This window comes from Podarcis gaigeae (assembly GCF_964106915.1).
Source record: "Podarcis gaigeae genome assembly, chromosome: 18".
NCBI lineage: Eukaryota > Metazoa > Chordata > Lepidosauria > Squamata > Lacertidae > Podarcis > Podarcis gaigeae.
This window is the reverse complement of record NC_139696.1, coordinates 3,503,918-3,528,723: the sequence shown is the minus strand read 5'-3', so window position 1 is coordinate 3,528,723 and position 24,806 is coordinate 3,503,918. Positions and strand designations below refer to the sequence as shown.

Below are 24,806 nucleotides of genomic sequence, written 5' to 3'. Positions count from 1 at the left end.
TGCTTTTTTAGTTTGGAGAAGAGGCGAGTAAGATACATCTGCACAACATGACCGGTCCAACAAAGTCGATGTTGAAGAATCCTTGCTTTGACATTGGGGATCTTTGCTTCTTCCAAGACACTGGTATTAGTTTGCCGGTCTTCCTAAGTGATGTGTAAAAATTTTCTGAGACACCGTTGATGGAAGCTTCTGAGGAGTTGGAGATGGCGTTTATAAGTGGTCCATGTTTCACTAGATGGGCTGGGCTAGCCCCTTTCGGTCTTCTGGTGTTCGTAATGTCAGGAAGTGTAAAGGAGAGTTGCCGTTTATAAGTGGTCCATGTTTCACAAGCATACAGTCAGGTTAAACCTGCTATAGCTCAGTTGGTAGAGTAAGGTAAAAGGAGTAAAGGGACCCCTGACCATTAGGTCCAGTCGTGGCCGACTCTGGGGTTGCGGCACTCATCTCGCTTTATTGGCCGAGGGAGCCGGCGTACAGCTTCAGAATCATGCGGCCAGCAGGACTAAGCCGCTTCTGGCGAACCAGAGCAGTGCACAGAAATGCCGTTTACCTTCCCGCCAGAGCGGTACCTATTTATCTACTTGCACTCTGACGTGCTTTCGAACTGCTAGGTTGGCAGGAGCAGGGACCGAGCAATGGGAGCTCACCCCGTCACGGGGATTCGAACTGCTGACCTTCTGATCGGCAAGTCCTAGGCTCTGTGGTTTAGACCTAAAGGTAAAGGTAAAGGGACCCCTGACCGTTAAGTCCAATCATGGACGACTCTGAGGTTGCAGCGCTCATCTTGCTTCACGGGCCGAGAGAGCCGGCGTACAGCTCCCGGCTCCCGGGTCATGAGTCATGCGGCCAGCAGGACTAAGTCGCTTCTTGCAAACAAGAGCAGAGCACGGAAACACTGTTTTCCTTCCCGCCAGAGCGGTATCTATCTACTCGCGCTGGTGTGCTTTCGAACTGCTAGGTTGGCAGGAGCAGGGACCGAGCAACGGGAGCTCACCCCGTCATTGCGGGGTTTCGAACCGTCGGCCTTTTGATCGGCAAGTCCTAGGCTCTGTTGTTTACCCCACAGCACCACCCGCGTCCCTAGTTGGTAGAGTACGAGACTCTTAATCTCAGGGTCGTGGTTTTGAGTCCCAAAAGATTCCTGCATTGCAGGGGGTTGGACTAGATGACCCTAGCGGTCCCTTCCAACTCTGCAATGGTACGATTCCCTGATCCCCCAGCTTGGCTGGATACGAAATGAGTTCCTCATGCTGCAGCATCTCTGCTCTGGAGCTCCGGAGGAAGCGGCAATGAAACGCTGGCGCCTTTGGGTGGCAGGAGCGAGCCGAGTTAAGGCTGAAGCTGGCAAGCCACACTTTCTCAAATAGAGGTCACCGGGATGTTGTCTCTCCCGGGCGTGGTCTCTGAGCATCCTCTGAGCATCATCCACCAGAGCAGGAGCGGAGGACCGCTCCGGAGGGAGACCGCCATGTGAAACTTGAACCTCGCCGAAAGGAAGGCTGCAGCCCAGGTTTGGAAAGCCGCCGGCACCTCCATGCTGATATTGTGGGGTTTATTTTCCAAATATAGATGCTGTAACTGTTATAATTACTGGAGAGGAGCAAGCAAGGGCCATATATTTTTCTTGGGCACCTGGCAAAACAGGGGTTTTGCAGCAATCCTGGATTTAAATCTTGAAACTGGAGTGGGTGGGGGTGCGTTCTTCTCCGGGTTAGACCCCCCACACCTAAAAATATTAGCAATGGCCTGGAGAGAGGGTGGTTTGGGGCAGGAGCCTGAGGAACAGGAATAACTTGACTTGTCCTACTCTGCCAGATTGGTACATTATTATTATTATTATTATTATTATTATTATTCCTCAAGGTGATCCCCATGATGTAGAAAAAGACGGAGACTTTGTCAAGAAGCAGAAGAAACCCCATCACCTTAACTGGAGGAGGTGGCCAACCCAGGCCTGAGTGAGAGAGCGTGCAGGGGTTCTCAGGCACCCCAAAACCTCAAGGGGTATCTCTAAAGGCAAAGACTCGCTTGCCTTTTTTTTTGCAGGAGGCAGCTGGGAGCCTCGTGCAAAACGAGCGTGCAAGGAGCGTGTGAGGCGGCTCCATCCAGCCGGCGGAGAAGCGCAGCAGAGGCCCACCTGCCACCCTCTTGTGTGGAGCTGGAAGCGGAGGAAGGGAGATTTGAGGACGTTCATTCTGATCCTCCCCGGATAATCCTGGAAATTGCTTTCCCATCTCCGGCGCTCCCTCCCTGCCTGCCCATCTGCGATGTTTTAAGAGGGCCAAGCGAAAAGCCAGCCTCTTCGCCTCTGGGAAGGACCCTCGCCTCTGCCCCAAATATGCCCACCTCAAAGCCGCTGGAGGACGAGTACTGGATCGAGGGATCCCGCAGGGATACAGTCCTTGAGGATTTCTACATCATGGGCGCGGAACTCGGCAGGTAAGGATGGGATCTAGAATTCCTTCTGGCTGTTTATTATTACGAGAAGTGAGGTTACAAGGAACCAGGCAGAGGGCCTTCTCGGTGGTGGCGCCCGCCCTGTGGAACACCCTCCCATTAGATGTCAAGGAAATAAACAACTATCTGACTTTTAGAAGACATCTGAAGGCAGACACGTTTAGGGAAGTTTTTTATGTTTGATGTTTTATCGTGTTTTTAATATTCTGCTGGGAGCCTCTCAGATGGGAGAGGTATAAATGAATTTATTAATATTAATATTACAGTGGTACCTCGGGTTACATACGCTTTGGGTTACATACGCTTCAGGTTACAGACTCCGCTAACCCTGAAATAATACCTCGGGTTAAGAACTTTGCTTCGGGATGAGAACAGAAATTGTGCTCCGGCGGCGCAGCAGCAGCAGGAGGCCCCATTAGCTAAAGTGTTGCTTCAGGTTAAGAACAGTTTCAGGTTAAGAATGGACCTCCGGAACGAATTAAGTACTTAACCCGAGGTACCACTGTATTATCATCGGCATGCATGACACTTTGGAGGGACCAAAGGGGTGGGAAGCCATTTTATTCTGGAGATCACTAGTCCATCTAGCTCAGTACAGTCTACACTGGCTGGCAGCAGCTCTCTAGGATTTTGGCTTACGTGGAGATGCCGGGAATTGCACCCGGCACCTACTGCATCCAAAGCAGGTGCTGAAGCGCTACGCTGTGTGAGTTACTTCGCTGTTTGGAAACTCCCTGTAAGATTCCATGCCTTGTGGATTCGAATACAGGACTGGTTTTAAGTTGGGACGTAGGACGCCTTATACTGTAACAGACTATTGGTCCATCTAGCCCCATACTGTCTACACGGGTGGGCAGCAGCTCTGCAGGCTCTCAGGCAGGCCACCTTTCCCAACTTTACTCGGAAATGCCGCTGAGAATTGAACCCAGGACTTCAGCAGGCATAGGAGGTGTTCTACCGCTGAGCTGCAGTCTTTCCTCTAAAACAGTAACAAGATTCCAGTCCTCATGTTTCCAAATAAAAGGCTGGTTTTAACAGGTGCTTTAGACTGAGTCACTGCTCCACCTATTATTATTATTATTATTATTAATATTATTATTATTAATTTGCATACTGCCCTTCATCCAGAGATCTCAGGGCGGTTCAAAGCATGAAAACACAAAATGCAGAATAAAAAAAAAGAACGTAAACAAAGCGAACCAATAACCCTCCCTTCCAGAATATTAATCACCCCAAAACCTGGTCGAAGAGGAATGTTTTTGCCAGCTCCCAGTGCCAGGTTTACGTATAATCTAAGCAAGCTATAGGTTAGGGCCCCACTCTCTTGGCGGCCCCCCAAAAAAATTAAAGGGGGGGAAAAAACCTGGATGTACATTTCTGAAATATGAGATAAAAAAAACAACAATAAAAGAAAACCTACATCCAGCAATAGTGTTGGGTAAGCTCCTATTTGTTATCTGCAAATGGCATTAGATACCTATTAGGTCCATAAATGACCATATAGCATATATTCAACACACAAAAACAGCAACTATTTGTTCTTGACAAAGGACAGCTGGACATAGAAAGGGCTCCATTACCTTCAGTAGCTTAGGGCCTCATCAAACCTAAATCTGGCCCTGCCTGCTCCCTAAAGGTGTATAATGAAGGAGCCAGGCAAGCCACTCTGGGGAGAGAATTCTACAAATGGCAGAGGCACTGCAGAAAAGGCCCTGCTCTCGTGTTGCCAACATGCAGACCTCATGTGGAGGAGGCACACAAAGAATGGCGCGAGGATTGTTGACACGGTATGGCAGCGGCTCTCCGGGGGTCTCAGGCAGGGGAAATATTTCCAGCCCCCCTCCCCCAGAGATGCTTTAGGGGACTGAATTTGGGAAATCTGCCAGCAAAGCAGATTGCCCCAACCATAGGAGTTCCCTTACTGTTAGGTAAAGGTAAAGGACCCCTGGACAGTTATGTCCAATCAAAGGCAACTCTGGGGTTGCAGCGCTCATCTCGCTTTCAGGCCAAGGGACCTGGTGTTTGTCCGCAGACAGCTTTCTGAGTCATGTGACCAGCAGGACTAAAACGCTTCTGGCGCAACGGGACACCGTGACGTAAACCAGAGCGCACGGAAATACTGTTTACCTTCCCACCACGGTGGTACCTATTTATCTACTCGCCCAGGTGTGCTTTCGAACTGCTAGGTTGGCAGGAGCTGGGACAGAGCAACGGGAGCTCACCCCGTCGTGGGGATTCGAACCGCCGACCTTCTGATCGGCAAACCCAAGAGGCTCAGTGGTTTAGACCACAGCACCACCCACGTCTGTTAGGTGTTACCACCCGCATACTGTTAGGTGATGTACTGTAAGATTCCAGTCCTCGTGGTTCTGAATTTAAATAGGAAATTAAGAAAGTGCCATCTACTGAATCAGACCATTGCCCCATTTAGCTCAGTATTGTCTACACTTACCGACAACAGCTCTGTGGGAGGTTGGTGAGGAGTGTGGCCTGGGAGAGTTTTGTGGCCCAGACACCAAGGTCTGGAGGGCCGCATGTGTCTGCAAATGTCTAATTCTTTCAAAAAATATATATATTCCTTTTTCCTTTTCGTGCCCCTGTTGTGCTACTGCCCCTAAGCACGTGCTTAAATCTGCTTAGCGGGCAATCCCGTCTTTTGCCCTTCGGGGTTCAGACCCCACCCCACCTTGCACCGCCCCCCTTTGATTTTCACAACGAAAGCTGTGAAACTCTGCATGGGAGTCAATCCCATTGTGCTCAGCAGCCGATAAGCACCGGTTCGCATTTTGCACCTCTGGGTGTGCATGCCTGCCACCAGAAAGACGCCTGGGCAGATGTCTCACACCCCGGCCGAGCTGCCAAGGACTGCTTTGAACTGACAATAACAAATCATAAAACAACTCTCGCTCGCTTTTTTCATTAACCTGAAGAGCAAGCCCCCTCTTGCCATTTTTGTCCACAACCCTGCAAGGTAGGTGAGTCTGAGAGGCTGGCCACACCCAAAGCCACACCCCCTGGGATATTCAGGGCCGAGTACAGAGATTTGAACCCTGGTCTCTCTCAGGTCGTAGCCCGACAATCTAACCACTACACAACACAGATAGTGATGATGTTTTGCAGGATATTTAGCTTCTTTGGGTGGTGTTTAATCTCTTGGTGAGCATTCAAGCGGCGGTGGCGCTGTGGGTTAAACCACAGAGCCTAGGGCTTGCTGATCAGAAGGTCAGCGGTTCGAATCCCCGCGATGGACGGGGTGAGCTCCCGTTGCTCGGACCCTGCTCCTGCCAACCTGGCAGTTCGAAAGCACGTCAAAGTGCAAGTAGATAAATAGGTACCGCTCTTGCAGGAAGGTAAACGGCGTTTCCATGCGCTGCTCTGGTTCGCCAGAAGCGGCTTAGTCCTGCTGGCCACATGACCCAGAAGCTGTATGCTGACTCCCTCGGCCAGTACAGTGAGATGAGCGCCGCAACCCCAGAGTCGGCCACGACTGGACCTAATGGTCAGGGGTCTTTACCTTTTACCTTTAGTTTCCTTGGGTGGTGTTTAATCACTTGGTGAACATTCAAGCGGCAGTGAGGGTAAATGTGTTCGGTCTTTAGGAAGCTCCTGGCATGCTCTTCTGGTAAATACACATTGAGATGTGTTTTTAAAACGCTTATATTTGGGGGATATTAATCCTGATCAGTGCGTGGCTGTAACAGAGCCGTTGGGTAAATCCTTAATTAGGGACATAGTCTCTCTCTCTCTCTCTCTCTGGCTCTCCCAGGGAGGGAGGGAGAAAATGCAGAATTCATTTCACTGTTTCATCGCCTTTCTTTCAGTCTTGCCACCGCCTCCGAGGTATCTCTCTTAAGGCATGCTCAGCCAAATTGAACAAACAGACACCTTAGCCTTTGTTAATTTTCCATCTGGCTCATGGGAGTGAGAAAAGAACAGATGCTTTCACTTAAGAGTTTATCTGCAATTCTGCAAAAGCCCTTTCTTAAGCATGCCTCTCCTCTGTAGTCGTGACTCCAGCCCCCCTTTCACAATGTGCAAGGTCGCTCTGCTTGCAAAATTCAGCTTTCAAAGAATTGTGGGGAGCTTCAGGGGGGCAGGAGAGGATATATTGTTTATCAATATCCTTCCTAACTTGTACTAGCAAGTTCCTTTATGTAGCAGAGTTAAAGGTAAAGGTAAAGGGACCCCTGACCATTAGGTCTAGTCGTGGCCGACTCTGGGGTTGCGGCACTCATCTCGCTATATTGGCCGAGGGAGCCGGCGTACAGTTCCCGGGTCATGCAGCCAGCATGACTGAGCCGCTTCTGGCGAACCAGAGCAGCGCACGGAAACGCCATTTATCTTCCCACTGGAGCGATACCTATTTATCTACTTGCACTTTGACATGCTTTTGAACTGCTAGGTTGGCAGGAGCAGGGACCGAGCAACGGGAGCTCACCCTGTCGCAGGGATTCGAACCGCTGACCTTCTGATCGGCAAGTCCTAGGCTCTGTGGTTTAACCCACAGCTCCACCTGTGTCCCAGAGTAGTAGCAGATAGTTGGTTGCAGGCTTGTTTGAGCCTCTCACTATTATACAACTCAGTCTGTCTCCAGATTGAATTGTATGTTCCTGGTAAGTTCCCTTGAATCCCTCTTCAAAGAATAAAGACACGACCATCTTATTCAAACTCAATAAAAGAAGTTGACTCACATCAGATCACAGTTGGATTCCTGAAGGCAGACTTAGTTACAAATATGTAAATGTGGATCTACCCCATCTGGGTGAAGAATCCCAGTGCTTCTGCTAGCTGAGAGCTAGCAGAGCCCTAGCTAAAAGCTAGTCAAATGAAGTAGGAAGTCAAAAAGAGGGAAGGGTGCTGCGTGACTCGTCCTTTCGTTACCTGGACAGGTGAGGCCACGCCCACCTTCTATCACATGCAAAAGAAAGGATGCTCCAGCCAGGAGGAACAGGAAGTTTCGACTGGCTGGACCAAACATTCCCTCGCATGTCTTCTCTAGCATTACCAGGAATGTTATACTTGACTGCCTCTCATGGATCGCATCCTACAAGAATTTCAACCTATCTATCTCTTCTTCTTTTACCCTCCTTTATAACTTTCCATGTGCATGGAGAACATGTCAGGTGAATCTCAGCGTAATGCATGGAAATGTGTCTGGACGGACAGTGTCGTGTAATGGTTAGAGTAGACATTCCTAAAGTGAGCAGTACTGCCCCCTGGAGGGCGGTGGGGTTACCTCGTAGGACACTAAAAGGCAAGGGGGCAGCAGAGGAGCACTGGAGGTGTAAATCAGACTTTAAAAGGCTCCTCTCCTAGGTTCCTATTTAAATCAGCCCTTTATTCCGAATCATGAGGACTGGACTGTTGCTCTACAGTGGAACCTTGGTTGTCAAACGGCTTGGCTCCTGAACGCCGCAAGCCTGGAAGGGAGTGTTCTGTTTTGCAGATGTTTTGCGGACGTCCGATGCTGCTTCTGATCAGCTGCAAGCGCTTCCTGCGCTCAATCGGAAGCCACGCCTTGGTTTTCAAATGGTTCTGGGAGTCAAACAGCCTCCCAGAACAGATTATCGTATTCGTCGCTCTATAAGATGCACCAGACCACAAGACGCAAACAGTGTTTGGAGGAGGAAAACAGGGAAAAAAATATTTTGAATCTCAGAAGCCAGAACAGCAAGAGGGATCGCTGCGCAGCGAAAGCAGCGATCCCTCTTGCTGTTCTGGCTTCTGGGATAGCTGCGCAGCCTGCATTCGCTCCATAAGACGCACACACATTTCCCCTTACTTTTCAGGAGGGAAAAAGTGAGTCTTATAGAGCAAAAAATACGGTAAGTTTGACAACCAAGGTACCACTTTATTTGTTTTGGAAATGACCACAGCCCGCCAATCATTTCAGACAATGCTGAGCTAGCTGGGCCAGTATCCTGACTCCTGGCTCCTGTTGCTCCATCTCCACCAAAGATGGAGTTTCGGGCATTTTGTCAGTATCTGATGTCTCAAAGTCGGTTTTGCTTATGCTGCTGGAAATATACAGAGATGTGGGCAGGATGAGATTGCAAAGGATCTGGGGAGGGAAGGGGCAAAGTGAGCACAGCTAATTTTACTTTCCCATCCACCTGCTGCTGAGGATAATGAGGTTCGGCAGAACAGATGCCAAAACCAGGCTATTCTTAGCGACAGGAAGTATATCTGGTGCAGAATCCGGAGACGCCGCGATTTCCACCATCCTTCTGGATGTTAAGAGCGGCTGTTTCCTATCATTTCCATTTCACTCTTAATTTGCACGGCGCCATTTTGTATATTGCTGCAAGGCGGTTTGCAGCGACGAAATGTACAACGAAGACCACGCGCCTTATAATAATCTGATCCGATACAAAAAGTCTTAGCTTTGAAACGGAACGGCTTATATATATATAAAAAGAAATATTCAATAATCCTTTGGGATACGGTAGTGCGCATCAAAGTTAACTCTCAAGACATCAGCAAATAATGAAACCGAAACCGAAATTCTCTCTTAAGTTACAATAAATAATTACCCAGCTATGATCTTTTTAAAAACATTTTTTGATTCATTTTCACTTTTAACATTTATCATCATACATAAATCATCAGATGTCAAGGAAATAAAACAACTACAGTGGTACCTCGGGTTAAGTACTTAATTCATTCCGGAGGCCCGTTCTTAACCTGAAACTGTTCTTAACCTGAAGCACCACTTTAGCTAATGGGGGCCTCCTGCTGCTGCCAGAGCACAATTTCTGTTCTCATCCTGAAGCAAAGTTCTTAACCTGAAGCACTATTTCTGGGTTAGCGGAGTCGGTAACCTGAAGCGTATGTAACCTGAAGCGTATGTAACCTGAGGTACCACTGTATCTGACGTTTAGAAGACATCTGAAGGCAGCCCTGTTTAGGGAAGTTTTTAATGTTTGATGTTTTATTCTGCTTTTAATTCTGTTGGGAGCTGCCCAGAGTGGCTGGGGAAATCCAGCCAGACGGGCAGGGTATAAATAAATTATTATTATTATTATTATTATTATTATTATTATTATTATTATTAATTTTGGAGGGTATGCGGGTGTCCCTGGCTGCACCTCAGGAAGCCAACTCCCAGGCTGTGCGATGCACGAGCCACTTCGCTCCCCACCAAAGCATTTCTTGTCAGCCTGTGCTGATCAGCATGTAATCTCCCCGTAAACACAAAGTTGCCAATCTGCTCAGAAGGGACGGAGGCCGTCAAGTCCCCAAGCCTGGGCCAGACGGGGTCCCTTTCGGGCTCCAAAGCCGCTTAAAGGTTTAGAGCTTCTTTAGCATTGCGTTTTTTTTTTAATTAAAAACTGTTTTAGCAAAGGCAAGCCAGAAGCACGCCTGAGGACTGGGGGCTGGTCTCTAAGTCCCTCCTGCACCCAGCTGTGTGGATCCGAAATCCCAGGAAAGGCCAAACCTCCCCATCCTAGTGCTGCCACACACCCCCAAAAAAAGTTTGCTGGACCGAAATTTGAATCTGGCGGTGTAGTTCTTCAAATGCACATACCAAATGCACCTTGGTTCTCAAACGCCTTGGTTCTCAAATAACTTGGAACCCAAACACTGCAAACCCGAAAGTAAGTGTTCCGGTTTGTGAATTTTTTCAGAAGCTGAACGTGCTCCGTTTTGAGGGTTATGTTTTCGATTTGAGTGCCACGCTTCCATTTTGAGGTCTGTCTGTCTGTCTGTTTTTGCTATTTATTTTGCATTTTTGTTTTTGCGGCTCTTTTTCTGTTTTGTTTTTGTGACTGTGTGGAACCCAGTCCGGCTATTGATGAATTGATTGTGTGACTGCAGTACGTTGATTATTGCTTTCGTTTTATGGATCGATGGTCTCGTTAGATAGTAAAATCTAGGTCGAATTGCTGTTTTAGGGGTTGTTTTTGAAAGTCTGGAGCGGATTAATCCGTTTTGCATTGCATTCTATGGGAAAGCGTGCCTCGGTTTTGGAACGCTTTGGTTTTGGAACGGATTACGTTTGAGAACCAAAGTACCAGTGTATAAGGGTACTTAATAAGATTCCCAATAAGGTAAAAATTAATAAGATTCCCAATAAGGTAAAGGGACCCCTGACCGTTAGGTCCAGTCGTGGCCGACTCTGGGGTTGCGACGCACATCTCGCTTTAGTGGTCGAGGGAGCCGGCGTACAGCTTCTGGGTCATGTGGCCAGCATGACTAAGCTGCTTCTGGCGAACCAGAGCAGCGCACGGAAACGCTGTTTACCTTCCCGCCGGAGCGGTACCTATGGATCTACTTGCACTTTGAGGTGCTTTTGAACTGCTAGGTGGGCAGGAGAAGGGACCGAGCAACGGGAGCTCACCCCGTCGTTGGGCTTCTGATCGGCAAGTCCTAGGCTCTGTGGTTTAACCCACAGCGTGAATAGCCTAAAAAGAGAGTAGCATTGAAAGACCTGTGATTGGTACCAGAAAGACAATTAAGATGTCATTTACACGCTAAGCTTCTTTCTCAGATACTTAAAACTCAGGTGAAATAGCAAAAATAAATGAATATAAATAAACACGTTGATGTGGCTTCTGACAATTCCCCAGTTGGTTATTTCTCCCAGTGGGAATAGGATCTATTGCTTATTTTCTTTAAAAAAATATATATAGGAAAAAACTCCTTCTGTATCTATATTCTGGGAGGGGCGAATGTGTGATCACCTCTCTCTGTCCCCCGTTTCTCTAGGGGAGCCACTTCGGTGGTGTACAGCTGTGAGGAGAAAGGAACTAACGTCCAATACGCTGCCAAAATATTGAAGAAAACGGTAAGTGCCAATCCCATCTCACTCCTGTTAACAGAAAAATCCGAGGGCTCCCTTGGACAAAAACAAAGACACCAACCAGGATAACTTGGAGCAAAACAGCAGCCTGTAGGCTTGGTCTTTATTGATCTGTTGCAACAGGGTGCTCCCCTCGCCTGCAGGAGAGAGGAGGGACCCAGAAAAAAGGTGTGCAAGGCCTTATAAAGACTTTTGAAATTCCCACCCTGTAGATCAAGACCACCCCCAGAAACATCATACATACATCACAGAAAGGAGGCATTGAGGGAGGAGTTGTGGTGGTAACCTGAGTGTCCTGTCACCTGACTGTTTCCCCCTTTCCCCCTCCCCATGAGTACTTTCCAGGTGACAGAGGGGAGTTTGCAGTTTCCTGCCCCCAGAGGGAAGATCTGATCATTGTCCTTTGTTCCAGTCCGTGCATACGCAAGTTCTTTGTGATCTTGATGGTCTTCTGTCTAGGACCATCAGGGTTGGCATAGCAACTGGGCAGGGCTCCTGTGGATGTGCTGGGATGCTGAAGGGATTATGGCTGGCCTGTATCAAACCTTCCCCATTTTGTAGTCCTTCCTTCATGGAGTAAAATAAAAGTGGAACAGTGCAGATCCGATGTATGGTTGATTTTCTATGAATTTATAACAGAAGCGTAGTGTATGTAGTGTGTGAGTGTGAGTGTGTGTGAAGTGTGTGAAGTTTGTACAAACTGAATGATGGTGGGGGGGTTCCTGTGACACTCCAAATGAGGAACGATTAGATGAGGCTGCTTGTTCTTTGCAGGGATTCCCCACTCCACCTCTAGGTCAGAGTGGGACAAAGAGAGTCGAAGAGAAGGGAGTGATCATCAGGATTGGCCAAAATTCATCTATAGTTGCTCCCTGTGTCCCTGCTGACCATCAGCAGGTCTTTCCAAGTTGGCAAAAACAACGGGAAAATGATGGGGGGTCCTTGAGTTGCACTCTATTCTTCGTTTTCAGATCGACAAGAAAATCGTCAGGACCGAAATCGGTGTGTTGCTGAGGCTGTCGCATCCGAATATTGTAAGTTAAGGGGAGTTGGCGAAAAGAGCACAATGTTTGGGATAGAACAGGTGTGTCAGAGAGTGAATGACCTGGGGCGTGGGGTGGGAGAGAGTTCCACAGGTCAGGGGCCTGCCACACCAAAGGCTTGAACCCTGTTGTTGTTGTTTAGTTGTTTAGTTGTGTCCGACTCTTCATGACCCCATGGACCAGAGCACACCAGGCACTCCTGTCTTCCACTGCCTCCCGCAGTTTGGTCAAACTCATGCTGGTAGCTTCAAGAACACTGTCCCACCATCTCGTCCTCTGTCGTCCCTTCTCCTTGTGCCCTCCATCTTCCCCAACATCAGGGTCTTTTCCAGGGAGTCTTCTCTTCTCATGAGGTGGCCAAAGTATTGGAACCTCAGCTTCACGATCTGTCCTTCCAGTGAGCACTCAGGGCTGATTTCCTTCCGAATGGAGAGGTTTGATTTTCTTGCAGTCTATGGGACTCTCAAGAGTCTCCTCCAGCACCAGAATTCAAAAGCATCCATTCTTCGACGATCAGCCTTCTTGATGGTCCAGCTCTCACTTCCATACATCACTACTGGGAAAACCATGGCTTGAACTATACGGACCTTTGTTGGTAAGGTGATGTCTCTGCTTTTTAAGATGCTGTCTAGGTTTGTCATTGCTTTTCTCCAAGTGGACCTCAGGGGTCACGTGGGGAACCACTAGAGATGCCCCATCAGAGGATGAGCGAACGAGATGAAGCCTTAAAAGCCTTTTTCCAATAGGAGAGCCTCACCATGCCCTTTTCTGAACCTGGCAAGATGGAGGGCTGTGGCACAACAACAACAACTTATTTATACCCTGCCCATCTGGCTGGGTTTCCCCAGCCACCCTGGGCGGCTCCCAACAGAATATTACAAACACGATAAAACATCAAACGTTAAAATTTTTCCTAAGCAGGGCTGCCTTCTAAAAGTCAGATAGTTGTTTATTTTCTTGACATCTGACAGGAGGGCATTCCACAGGGCAGGCGCCACCACTGAGAAGGCGCTCTGCCTGGTTCCCTGTAACCTCACTTCTCACAGGGAGGGAACCGCCAGAAGGTCCTCGGAAATGGACCTCAGTGAAATGGGCTGAGCGATGGGGGTGGAGACGCTCCTTCAGGTATACTGGCCGAGTCTGTTCAACGCCAGCACCAACACTTTGAATTGTGCCCAGAAATATACTGGGAGCCAATGTAGGTCTTTCAGGACTGGTGTTATATGGTATATGGTGGCTGTCCCCAGTCCCCAGTCTAGCTGCCACATTTTGGATTAGTTGCAGTTTCCAGGTCACCTCCAAAGGTAGCCGCACGTAGAGCGAAGCAACCGAAACTCAATTTCAGACAGCGCTTCCAGCTTGCTTAATGCTGTCTTTTGAAAGGTTGTGATTTTGGGCTCCTTGCAACCGGAGGGTCAGAGTCCTTCGTGACTGGCTGGTAAATCGCCTACACAAAGACTGACTCTAAAATCTGCTAGGCATCCCATGGGGGCACCTCGGCCCTATCACCATCAATATCCACAGAACCTTTCAGCTGCCGGATGTGGGATAATCCCCCAGGACACTCTCCTTATAATCCCTAATAGGTTGCCTTTAAACTGCAAAGCGTGACGATTCGTATAACATCCCTATATATTGGGCTTCCGTGGCACATCATGGAAGTCTGCCGACTTGCGAGATCGTATCCTTCTAGGAATTGGATGTTGCTCTGTAAAAGAGAAGTTAATTCCTTGAAAGGGGGGAAGCTGTCAACAGTTCTGGAGGTGCAGGTTTGAGGATCTGAGAGTGAGTGAAAGAGGCCAGCTAGATGCTCATGGGAGGCCAGCAAGTAGGAGCCAAGTATAGCAGCCCTCTCTGCTCCTGTGGTTTCCAGCAAATGGAAGCTAAAAAGAAATATCTATAATCTATAAAAATGTAGTATAAACACCGACAACTGGGAAACACTGGCCTGCGAGCGCTCCAATTGGAGAACAGCCTTGACCAAAGGTGTCCTGGGCTTTGAAGACACTCAAACTCAGGACGCAAGGGAGAAATGTGCCAAGAGGAAGGCACGCTTGGCAAACCCTCACCGGGATCAACTCCTGCCCGGAAACCAATGTCCCCACCGTGGAAGGACGTGGGGATCCCGAATTGGCCTCCACAGTCACTTACGGACTCATTGTTAAGACCGTTTTCATGGAAGACAATTTTACTCGGCTACGAGGGATCGCCAAAGAAGACGCCGTAAGATGCACACACATTTCCCCTTACTTTTTAGGAGGGAAAAAGTGAGTCTTATAGAGCAAAAAATACGTGTGTGTGTGTCTGTGTGTGTAGGTATATATACGAAAATCTACGAAAGCATATATATATATATATATATATGGAATTCTATTTCTGTTATTTACCCTTTTGCGACTCCTATCTGCAGCCTCCCCTGCTTGCAGCTGGCTGATAGGGAGCGATAATAGGATTGTAAACTTCTGAAGTTAATAAGAGATTGCGCCGCCACGTATTAAGGGAAGGGGGGGGGAGCATTAAGCCTCTTCCTTCTTCTCCCAGCGTCACTTACACGGCGGGATCTTTCTAACAGCTGCAGTTTTAATCATGAAAGTGCCATGAAATGTGCGGTGTCACCAAAAGTCTAAAGAAACCGTGACATTTTCTTGTTTTCTTCTTCTTTCTTGTTTTGTTTTAAATGCATTTCCAAGTCTTTCCCCCTTCCAGGAGGGGAGGGGGGAAAACGCATTCACAACTGTCTATTTCCAGGACAGGAAATCTCCTTGGCTGAAAAGGTGTGGTGTGTGTGTGTGTGTGTGTGTGTGTGTGTATACACACACGGTGGTACCTTGGTTCTCAAACTCAATCCATTCTGGAAGTCCATTCCAAAACCAAAGCGTTCCAAAACCAAGGTGCACTTTCCCATAGAAAGGAATGCAAAACGGATTACAGTACTGTACTATTCTGTGTATAAGACTGGTTTTTTTTCCTAAAAAATAATGTCCAAAATTTGGGGGCATCTTATACACTGATAGATTCCCCCCCCCCATTTCTTAAATTGGAGTCCCCAAAAATTGGGGGCATCTTATACATGGGGGTGTCTTATAGACAGAAAAATATGGCAATCCATTCCAGACTTTTAAAAACAACCCCTAAACTGCAATTTAACATGAATTTTACTATCTAACAAGACCGTTGATCCATAAAATGAAAGCAATAATCAATGTACTGTACTTCTTTGGCGATCCCTCGTAGCCGAGTAAGATTGTCTTCCACAAACACAGCTTTAACAGTGTGTCCGTAAGTGACTGTGGAGGCCAATTCTGGATCCACAAGTCCTTCCACAGTGGTTTCTGGGCAGGAGTTGATGATGGTGTGGATTTGCCAAGCGTGCCTTCCTCTTAGCACGTTTCTCCCTCGCGTCCTAAATTCGACTGTCTTCAAAGCCCATGACACCTTTGCTAAAGGCTGTTCTCCAACTGGAGCACTCGCAGGCCAGTGTTTCCCACTTGCCAGAGTTTATACTACTTTTTCTTTAGATATGCCTTGAGAGAGTCTTTAAACCTCTTTTGTTGACCACCAGCATTGCACTTTCCATTCTTAAGTTCGGAATAGAGGAGTTGCTTTGGAAGACGATCATCAGGCATCCACACAACATGACCAGCCCAACGAAACTGATGTTGAAGAATCATCTCTTTGACACTGGTATCTTTGCTTCTTCCAGTACACTGGCATTAATTTGCCTGTCTTCCCAAGTGATGTGCAAAAATTTTCGGAGATGCCATTGATGGAATCTTCAGAGGAGTTGGAGATGGCATTTACTTTTTTTTATATAAATATTTATTAAGAATTTTTATAAGAAAAAAGCATAAATAACAAACAACATTGCTTATGTCATACACAAAATTTCATAACTCATTTGGACTTCCTCACGTCTTCCGCTCCCACTTACATTGTTAAAAAGTTTTTCCAAGCAAATTATCATCTTGTTTTCAATCTTATATCCACTCATTTAAATATAATCTAATAGTTCTCCCAAAGGATTTGTCTTTTCCTGGAGATGGCATTTACAAGCGGTCCATGTTTCTCAAGCATACTGAATCAGACCCCTGTTCCTTCTAGCTGAATGCTGTCTACAGTGTTTGGCAGCAGATTTCAGGCTGGAATCTTCCCCCAGCCTACCAGGAGATGGTTCTGAATATGAGATATCTGGAGAGAAACGCAGGAGGCTGTGCTTGTACCATTCATCTAGCTCAGCCGTTTCCACACCGGCTAAGCTAGGTAGATTTCAGATGGGGACATCTCCCTAAGTTACATGCACAGCTCGGTTGGTTGGAGCGTGGTGAAGATAACGCCAAGGTTGCAGGTTCGATTCCCAGCTGCCTATTCTTGCATTGCAGGGGGCTGGGCTAGACGACCCCCCCCCCCGGGGTCCCGTCCAACTCTTGTTGTTGTTTAGTCATTTAGTCATGTCCGCCTCTTTGTGACCCCCTGGACCAGAGCACACCAGGCCCTCCTGTCTTCCACTGCCTCCCGCAGTTTGGTCAAACTCATGCTGGTCGCTTCGAGAACACTGTCCCACCATCTCGTCCTCCGCCGTCCCCTTCTCCTTGTGCCCTCCATCTTTCCCAACATCAGGGTCTTTTCCAGGGAGTCTTCTCTTCTCATGGCCAAAGTCTTGGAGCTTCAGCTTCAGGCTCTGTCCTTCCAGTGAGCACTCAGGGCTGATTTCCTTCCGAATGGAGAGGTTGGATCTTCTTGCAGTCCATGGGACTCTCAAGAGTCTCCTCCAGCACCAGAATTCAAAAGCATCCATTCTTCGGCGATCAGCCTTCTTTATGGTCCAGCTCTCGCTTCCATATATCAAAAACTAGAGATTGAAGCTGGGATCTAATGTATGTGTAATGGGAAAAAGGGGCTGAACGTGCGTAAGCGTTTAAGCTCTCCAAGTTTTGCCATCAGTTCCTAAACTCTCCCAGTCCGCGGAGCCATGGGTGCATGGCTACCTCAATCGCTGGCAGAATCCGTCAGTGGGCGCTTCCGGAATTTACGCCAACATAAGAGTTCCTTGACGGAAACCCTCCTTCTGGATTTTCTGAGTGACAATTTCCTGCGCGGAGTGGGCGTCCCCAGCGGAGGTCCTGAGCCCTCCCCGCTGTCTCACTGGAAACATCTTGGAGCCATTCCTCCAATTGAGTTTCTGCAGGAACTCTCCCTCTCCCCCTACTGGTTCCTTCCTCCGCATCCGAAGGTCTCCTAGCCTCCTTGAGCCCTTCCACCACCTGACTCTCTGATGGCAGTTCCCTGACAGTATGCAAAGCAGGTGCTTTTCCCATGTAATTACAGTCCTTGTCTGTGTGGGTTTGTGTGTTGCTTTTTCGTATTTGGAGACCAGCTTGTCTCAAAGTTAAAACACCACTCCCCCCTGCTTAACCTCCTTTATCTCTTTTTTATTTTTAGATCAAACTCAAAGAGATCTTTGAGACTAACTCGCAGATCACCCTCATCCTTGAGCTGGTGACAGGTGGCGAGCTGTTTGACAGGTAACCAGCAAGAAGCCCTCCGCCGAACTGGCAGGTTCTTAATAAAAGGTGACAAATTGCACCGAGGAAGGGGAAAGGGATGGTAATTTGCGTCAGAGCGACCTGCAGAGAAGCTGTGTGTGTGTTATTGTGTGTGTGTGTGTGTGTGTGTGTGTTGGGATAGAGAGAGGGGGGTTGTTGAGGACTACAGTACCCGTATTTTCCGCTCTATAAGACACACCAGACCACAAGACGCACCTAGTTTTTGGAGGAGGAAAACAAGAAAAAAAATATTCTGAATCACAGAAGCCAGAACAGCAAGAGGGATCGCTGCGCAGTGAAAGCAGCAATCCCTCTTGCTGTTCTGGCTTCTGGGATAGCTGCACAGCCTGCATTCACTCGATACGACGCACACACATTTCCCCTTACTTTTTAGGAGGGGAAAAGTGAGTCTTATAGAGCAATAAAAACGGTATTTTATGATGGCCATTCTCGACCATCACTGTCAATTCCCGCTGCAGATTCCCTGAGATCCCTTTTCTCTCCCTCCATCGCACTCACTAAAAAAAAGCTCCGCTCACTCCAGTGCCAGAAAGCTTGTCCTTTCAAATGCCCACTTCATTGCTCCAAGTGTGCAAAGAGCTTTGTTTTTAAACGTGTGCTTTGCACATGAGCAGAGACCATCTCGTCTCATATACAAAAAAGACCATCTCGTCTCATATACAAAAACTGTATTTATTTTTTAAAATAAAATGTTGTTTGACCCATTTTACCACTCAAGCAGAGTATAAATTTTATGAAATAAACAATAGGAATTAAATAAGTTCAACGGGCCCCCCGAAATTAATCGCCTTGAGGATCATGATGAGGAATATGTCCCCAAATATTCGCATCTCCTTTTGCTCTTCCCACTGGTAAAGTAAAGGTAAAGGGACCCCTGACCACTAGGTCCAGTCGTGACCGACTCTGGGGTTGCGGCACTCATCTCGCTTTATTAGCCGAGGGAGCCGGCGTCCAGCTTCCGGGTCATGTGGCCAGCAGGACTAAGCCGCTTCTGGCGAACCAGAGCAGTGCACGGAAATGCCATTTACCTTCCCGCCGGAGCGGTACCTATTTATCTACTTGGACTTTGACGTGCTTTCGAACTGCTAGGTTGGCAGGAGCAGGGACTGAGCAACGGGAGCTCACCCCGTTGCGGGGATTCGAACCGCCGACCTTCTGATCGGCAAGCCCTATTCTCTGTGGTTTAACCCACAGCGCCACCTGTGTCCCTTAGACACTAGGTAGAGTAGCTAGTGGCAAAGTGAAAACATGGCAACATTCGAACCCAAAACTTTGTGCCCCCCTCTGCTCTCTTTCAGGATCGTTGAACGGGGTTTCTACAGTGAGAAAGACGCAGCTCACGTGGTGAAGCAGATCTTGGAAGCTGTTTCCGTAAGTCATCCCTCTCTCCTGTTCGGTTTTTTCTCTCTCTCCAGAAGACCCTTGGAGCTGGACCTCAATGTCCAGGCTGAACGATGGGTGTGGAGACACTCCTTCAGGGATAAAGGGCCTTTTAGGGCTTGAAATGTCAGCACCAACACTTTGAATTGTGCTCAGAAACGTCCTGGGAGCCAATGCAGGTCTTTCAGGACCAGTGTACATAATACTCTGGCTCCAGTACGCTTCCACCACTGATGTTGGAAGCTGAGTACATGTAATGATGTTAGCTGCAATCAATCTATACTCTGCAGATTCCTGAGAGATATTCCTGTTCAATGTGAATGAATGAATGAACTTTATTATGGTCACAGACCAGGATAAAAAAAACATAAATAAAATAGCAGTTAGGATTTTTTTTTTTAACTGATAAATGTTGGAGCACATAAGGACAAAGAAACAAGCATAGGATAAAACATCTGAATAAAATACAAGATTAAACACGGATAAGGGATGGGTAATTAAAACAGATAACTAAAAACAAATAAAACATGCAGTTAAAACAACTGTAAGAGCGTTAGAACTAAAAGACTCGCAGTCAAAACAACTAAAAGAGGCTGCAGAGTAGAAGCCTCTGAAATAGAGGACACTCACAGCATTAGAAACTGATGTGCAAATATGGTTAAATGTGTATTTTCCTGCAAACCAGCTTCCCTCCGAATGGGAAACGGAAACCGCAGTCGAGCTGAGGTGTGTCCCTTTCAGGCAGCCACTGAGCATGCTCAGATGAGAGCACACACTCGGATGGCTGCTTCAGGGAACTGGAGTTCGGCACGAGGAAACAAATCAGGGAATGGGCAACGGGTGGAAACACGGATGCCCTTTTTCTGGTCTGTGCGGCAATTCGAGTATCAAATCACAGAGCGGAGGAACAGCCTCGCTGAATTTGAAGTCGCTCAAGTGCGCACACCCTGCATTTTGAGGCGGCTTCCTCCCCCAAACCAGCTTTGCTCCAGACTGAGAAAAAGAACAAACTAGCAGATAATGTGTTCACAGCCTTAGTGAGATACAAGGCCCCCATGCCACACAATCCCCGGATGCGGGGCAGACCAAAATTCAGCAACTTCCTCAAAAGTTCCATTTATGCTAATCCTTGCAAAGCTGAGCTGTTGCTTTCTCATACCTTCCTACGTGAGTGAAACGGCCACCTCCTGCCTCGCTGGTGTGTGTGTGTTTTATTTCATTTTTATTAACTGTCACTATCTTTTAAAGCTCCCCGTCTTTCCAATCTCTTGCAATCGGCAACCTGTGAAATTAAGATTGGCACCAGCGGCTCCCTAGGCTGGTAACACAATTTGCACGGCATCTGTTGTTTGTTTGGGTGAGAGGAGCCAGAGAAAGCGGCTGCCAAGGGACCACCAGGCGGAACAAAAGGGGGGAAAGGGGGGGGTTGCTGTAGGGCAGGACAAGTTAGTCCTGCAAGGGTTAATAGCTGGCACACAAAAGATAAAAGGTAAAGGTCCCCTAAAGCAGAGACATCACCTTACCAACAAAGGTCCGTATAGTTCAAGCCATGGTTTTCCCAGTAGTGATGTATGGAAGTGAGAGCTGGACCATCAAGAAGGCTGATTGCCGAAGAATTGAATTCTGGTGCTGGAGGAGGCTTTTGAATTCTGGTGCTGGAGGAGACACTTGAGAGTCCCATAGACTGCAAGAAGATCCAACCTCTCTATTCTGAAGGAAATCAGCCCTGAGTGCTCACTGGAAGGACAGATCCCGAAGCTGAGGCTTCAAGACTTTGGCCACCTCATGAGTAGAGAAGACTCCCTGGAGAAGACCCTGATGTTGGGAAAGATGGAAGGCACAAGGAGAAGGGGACGACAGAGGACGAGATGGTGGGACAGTGTTCTCAAAGCTACAAACATGAGTCTGACCAAACCGCGGGAGGCAGTGGAGGACAGGAGGGCCTGGCGTGCTCTGGTCCAGGGGGTCACGAAGAGTCGGACACGACTAAACGACTAAACAACAACAAAGGTCCCCTGGACAGTTAAATCCAGTCAAAGGCGACTATGGGGTTGTGGCGCTCATCTTGCTTTCAGACCAAGGGAGCCGCGTTTGTCTGCCGACAGCTTTCCGGGTCATGTGGCCAGCAGGACTAAACTGCTTCTGGCACATGACGGAAACCAGAGCGCACGGAAACGCTGTTTACATTCCCGCCACAGCAGTACCTATTTATCTACTTGCACTTTGGGACATGCTTTCGAACTGCTAGGTTGGCAGGAGCTGGGACAGAGCAACGGGAGCTCACCCCGGCGCAGGGATTCGAACTGCCGACCTTCCGATCGGCAAGCCCAAGAGGCTCTGTGGTTTAGACCACAGTACCACCCGCATCCCTGCTGGCACACAAACGCACACCTGGTAAGGACCCATCTCACCTGGGCAATCAGCACTAAGCTACCTTCAGCACCAGAGATCAGCTGACCTTTAGGAGAGGTCAGCTGATGCCGTAGGCTCTATAAAACCCGAGCCCAAAAGTTCAAGAGGAGTTGGTGTGCGTGTCTCTGTAAAGATACAGTGGTATCTTGGGTTACATACGCTTCAGGTTACACACTCCGCTAACCCAGAAATAATGCTTCAGGTTAAGAACTTTGCTTCAGGATAAGAACAGAAATCATGCTCCAGCGACGCAGCAGCAGGAGGAGGCCCCATTAGCTAAAGTGGTGCTTCAGGTTAAGAACAGTTTCAGGTTAAGTACAGACCTCCGGAACGAATTAAGTACTTAACCCGAGGTACCACTGTACATATGTCTGTGTGTCTATCTTCCGGGTTGTATGTGGCTAAGTCCTACTCCGAGAAGACACCTTAGGTAGATGTTATAAGAAAAATCTGCTCCTTTTCGCTTAAGGCAGGCTTCCTCAAACTCGGCCCTCCAGATGTTTTGAGACTACAATTCCCATCATCCCTGACCACTGGTCCTGCTAACTAGGGATCATGGGAGTTGTAGGCCAAAAACATCTGGAGGGCCGAGTTAGAGGAAGCCTGCCTTTCGGGGTATCTAAGACCCCATATAGAGTCCTTATGTAGGTTCTCCATCGGTAGGAGAAAATAACAGAGGCCAACCAGAGAATATTGAGAAACAAAGCAGCTAGTAAGCCTGCTCTTTATTAAACTGTTGGAAAAGGGTCCCCCCCTCCCCCCACGCAGGAGGGAGGAGGAACCCAGAACAATGCTGTGTAAGCCCTTATATAGACTTTTGAAATTGCCTCCCCTGTAGCTCAAGGTAAGGTAAAGGGACCCCTGACCATTAGGTCCAGTCGTGGCTGACTCTGGGGTTGCGGCGTCCATCTTGCTTTACTGGCCAAGGGAGCCGGCGTACAGCTTCTTGGTCATGTGGCCAGCAGGACTAAGCCGATTCTGGCGAACCAGAGCAGCGCACGGAAACGCTGTTTACCTTCCCGCCGGAGCGGTACCTATTTATCTACTTGCACTTTGACGTGCTTTCGAACTGCTAGGTTGGCAGGAGCAGGGACCGAGCAACGGGAGCTCACCCCGTCGTGGGGATTCGAACCGCCGACCTTCTGATCGGCAATCCTAGGCTCTGTGGTTTAACCCACAGCACCACCCGCATCCCCAAGCTCAAGACCACCCCCAAAACATCATACATACATCACAGAAGGGGCGGTCTACAGCAGAATCCTGTCTGGCAGGAAACCTGTTAACCTGGGTTTACCTGGCCAGCCTGGCCATTCTTTTGTGATAAATAAATACTTAATTCCTGAGTCCAGGTCACAGGCTCACCCTATTCATATACAAATGTGCCCTTAAGGCAGGATTTGTGAGCCAAGAGACAAGGCTTTTCCCATTTCCATCCAAACTACAGAAGAATATTTGAGGTCACTGAAAGAGTCAAAATGGCTTTAGGGCTGTTTTCCTGCACTGTTTCAGACACGTGGTTTCTATATTTATGTATGTGTTTGCCTGGTACATTTATGAACATTTATTTTATATCTTAGACCTTGTAATTCTTGTAACCGTAGACATGCACAATAATTTAAAGTGTTTGCCCTGAGTTGGACTAATGTTGGCCACACGTATACGTATATTACATGTGGTGCTTTTTTCTTATAAAAAATGTTTAGGGGTACTCTTATTTTGACTCGAGAAAATCACCATTTTATCAGGAAAAATAAACACAGTAAATGGACAAAAGTACGAAGATTCACAAAATGTTTGGGTGTGCGTACCCCTGCATACCCCCCAGGAAAAAAAGCACTGATTACATGTGTGTGCGAGAATCTTATCTATATATGGGCACATCTACGTACAGAGAATATTAGCTAGGTCACCCTTTCTCTTTATTAAAGGTCAGTGTGAGACTGTTTCCATGGAAACCAAGGGTATTCTTTTTCTTCTTCCTTTCTTTTTGGTTTTTAATGAGGTGAGGAAAATCCTAAAGGACAGTATCCCACGTAAATGCTCTGCGGAGATTTCGACTCCACCATTCGGCGCAGGCAGAATGATAGCGCCCTAGCAGCGAAAGATTAAAGCAGGCTGCAAGCTGAGTGAATCATACAAATGGCTTGCAGACTCTAGGGGGCAAAAATAAAAGCAAAGTTCAGCTTGTAACAGTTTGGGTGGATTTTGACAACTGTCACGGATCGTCTCCCACTTTGAAACCGGTTGCGCTGACATTTCTGTGTTCTCCCTACGCTGTCGGGGGCAGTGAGGCCTCTGAACACCACTCTCTGGGAACCTCAAATGTGTAGAAAGTACAGTGGTACCTTGGTTCTCAAACTTAATCCGTTCCGGAACTCCGTTCCAAAACCAAAGCGTTCCAAAACCGAGGCTTGCTTTCCCATGATGCATGTAACCCAATAACAGGGACGCGGGTGGCGCTGTGGGTTAAACCACAGAGCCTAGGACTTGCCAATCAGAAGGTCGGCGGTTCGAATCCTCGCAATGACGGGGTGAGCTCCCGTTGCTCGGTCCCTGCTCCTGCCAACAGTTCGAAAGCACGTCAAAGTGCAAGTAGATAAATAGGTACCGCTCCGGCGGGAAGGTAAACGGCATTTCCGTGCGCTGCTCTGGTTCGCCAGAAGTGGCTTAGTCATGCTGGCCACATGACCCGGAAGCTGTACGCCGGCTCCTTCGGCCAATAAAGCGAGATGAGCGCCGCAACCCCAGAGTCGGCCACGACTGGACCTCATGGTCAGGGGTCCCTTTACCTTTACCTTTAATTAAAATAACACCACCTGGAGGGTATTTTCACCTTTCCCCTCGTTGTCTTCCGCAGTATTTGCATGCAAATGGCGTGGTCCACCGTGACCTGAAACCGGAGAATCTCCTCTACGCAGATCTCTCTCCAGATGCTCCTCTCAAAATTGGTACGCTTCCCCCAGGCAAATGATGTCCCAGGCAAATGTTCTGCTTTGTCTCGTAATATTTCCTTCTGGCACCATGCCAACTCTGGGCATCTAAGGGAGCCAGAGGGGTCTGGATCAGTGTTTCCCAAACTATTGGTCTCTGGCAGTTTTTGGACTACAATTCCCATCATTCCTGGCCACTGGCCCTGCTAGCTAGGGC

At 48.0% G+C, this 24,806-nt stretch overlaps 2 protein-coding genes across 2 annotated transcripts in view; one reads left to right on the top strand and one right to left on the bottom strand.

Annotated features, from left to right (window-relative positions):
• Positions 1-24,806, bottom strand: part of EFNA2 (ephrin A2) — a 264,065-nt gene that overhangs the window by 219,314 nt on the left and 19,945 nt on the right. The window lies entirely within an intron of this gene.
• Positions 1,302-24,806, top strand: part of LOC310835699 (calcium/calmodulin-dependent protein kinase type IV-like) — a 38,973-nt gene continuing 15,468 nt past the window's right edge. The window contains exons 1-7 of the mRNA XM_083720623.1: positions 1,302-1,510; positions 1,864-2,439; positions 11,167-11,245; positions 12,232-12,294; positions 17,743-17,825; positions 19,166-19,238; positions 24,517-24,607. Coding sequence (XP_083576749.1) covers positions 2,339-2,439; positions 11,167-11,245; positions 12,232-12,294; positions 17,743-17,825; positions 19,166-19,238; positions 24,517-24,607 — 490 coding nt within the window. The 5' untranslated portion in view covers positions 1,302-1,510; positions 1,864-2,338. The remainder of the gene's footprint in view (positions 1,511-1,863; positions 2,440-11,166; positions 11,246-12,231; positions 12,295-17,742; positions 17,826-19,165; positions 19,239-24,516; positions 24,608-24,806) is intronic.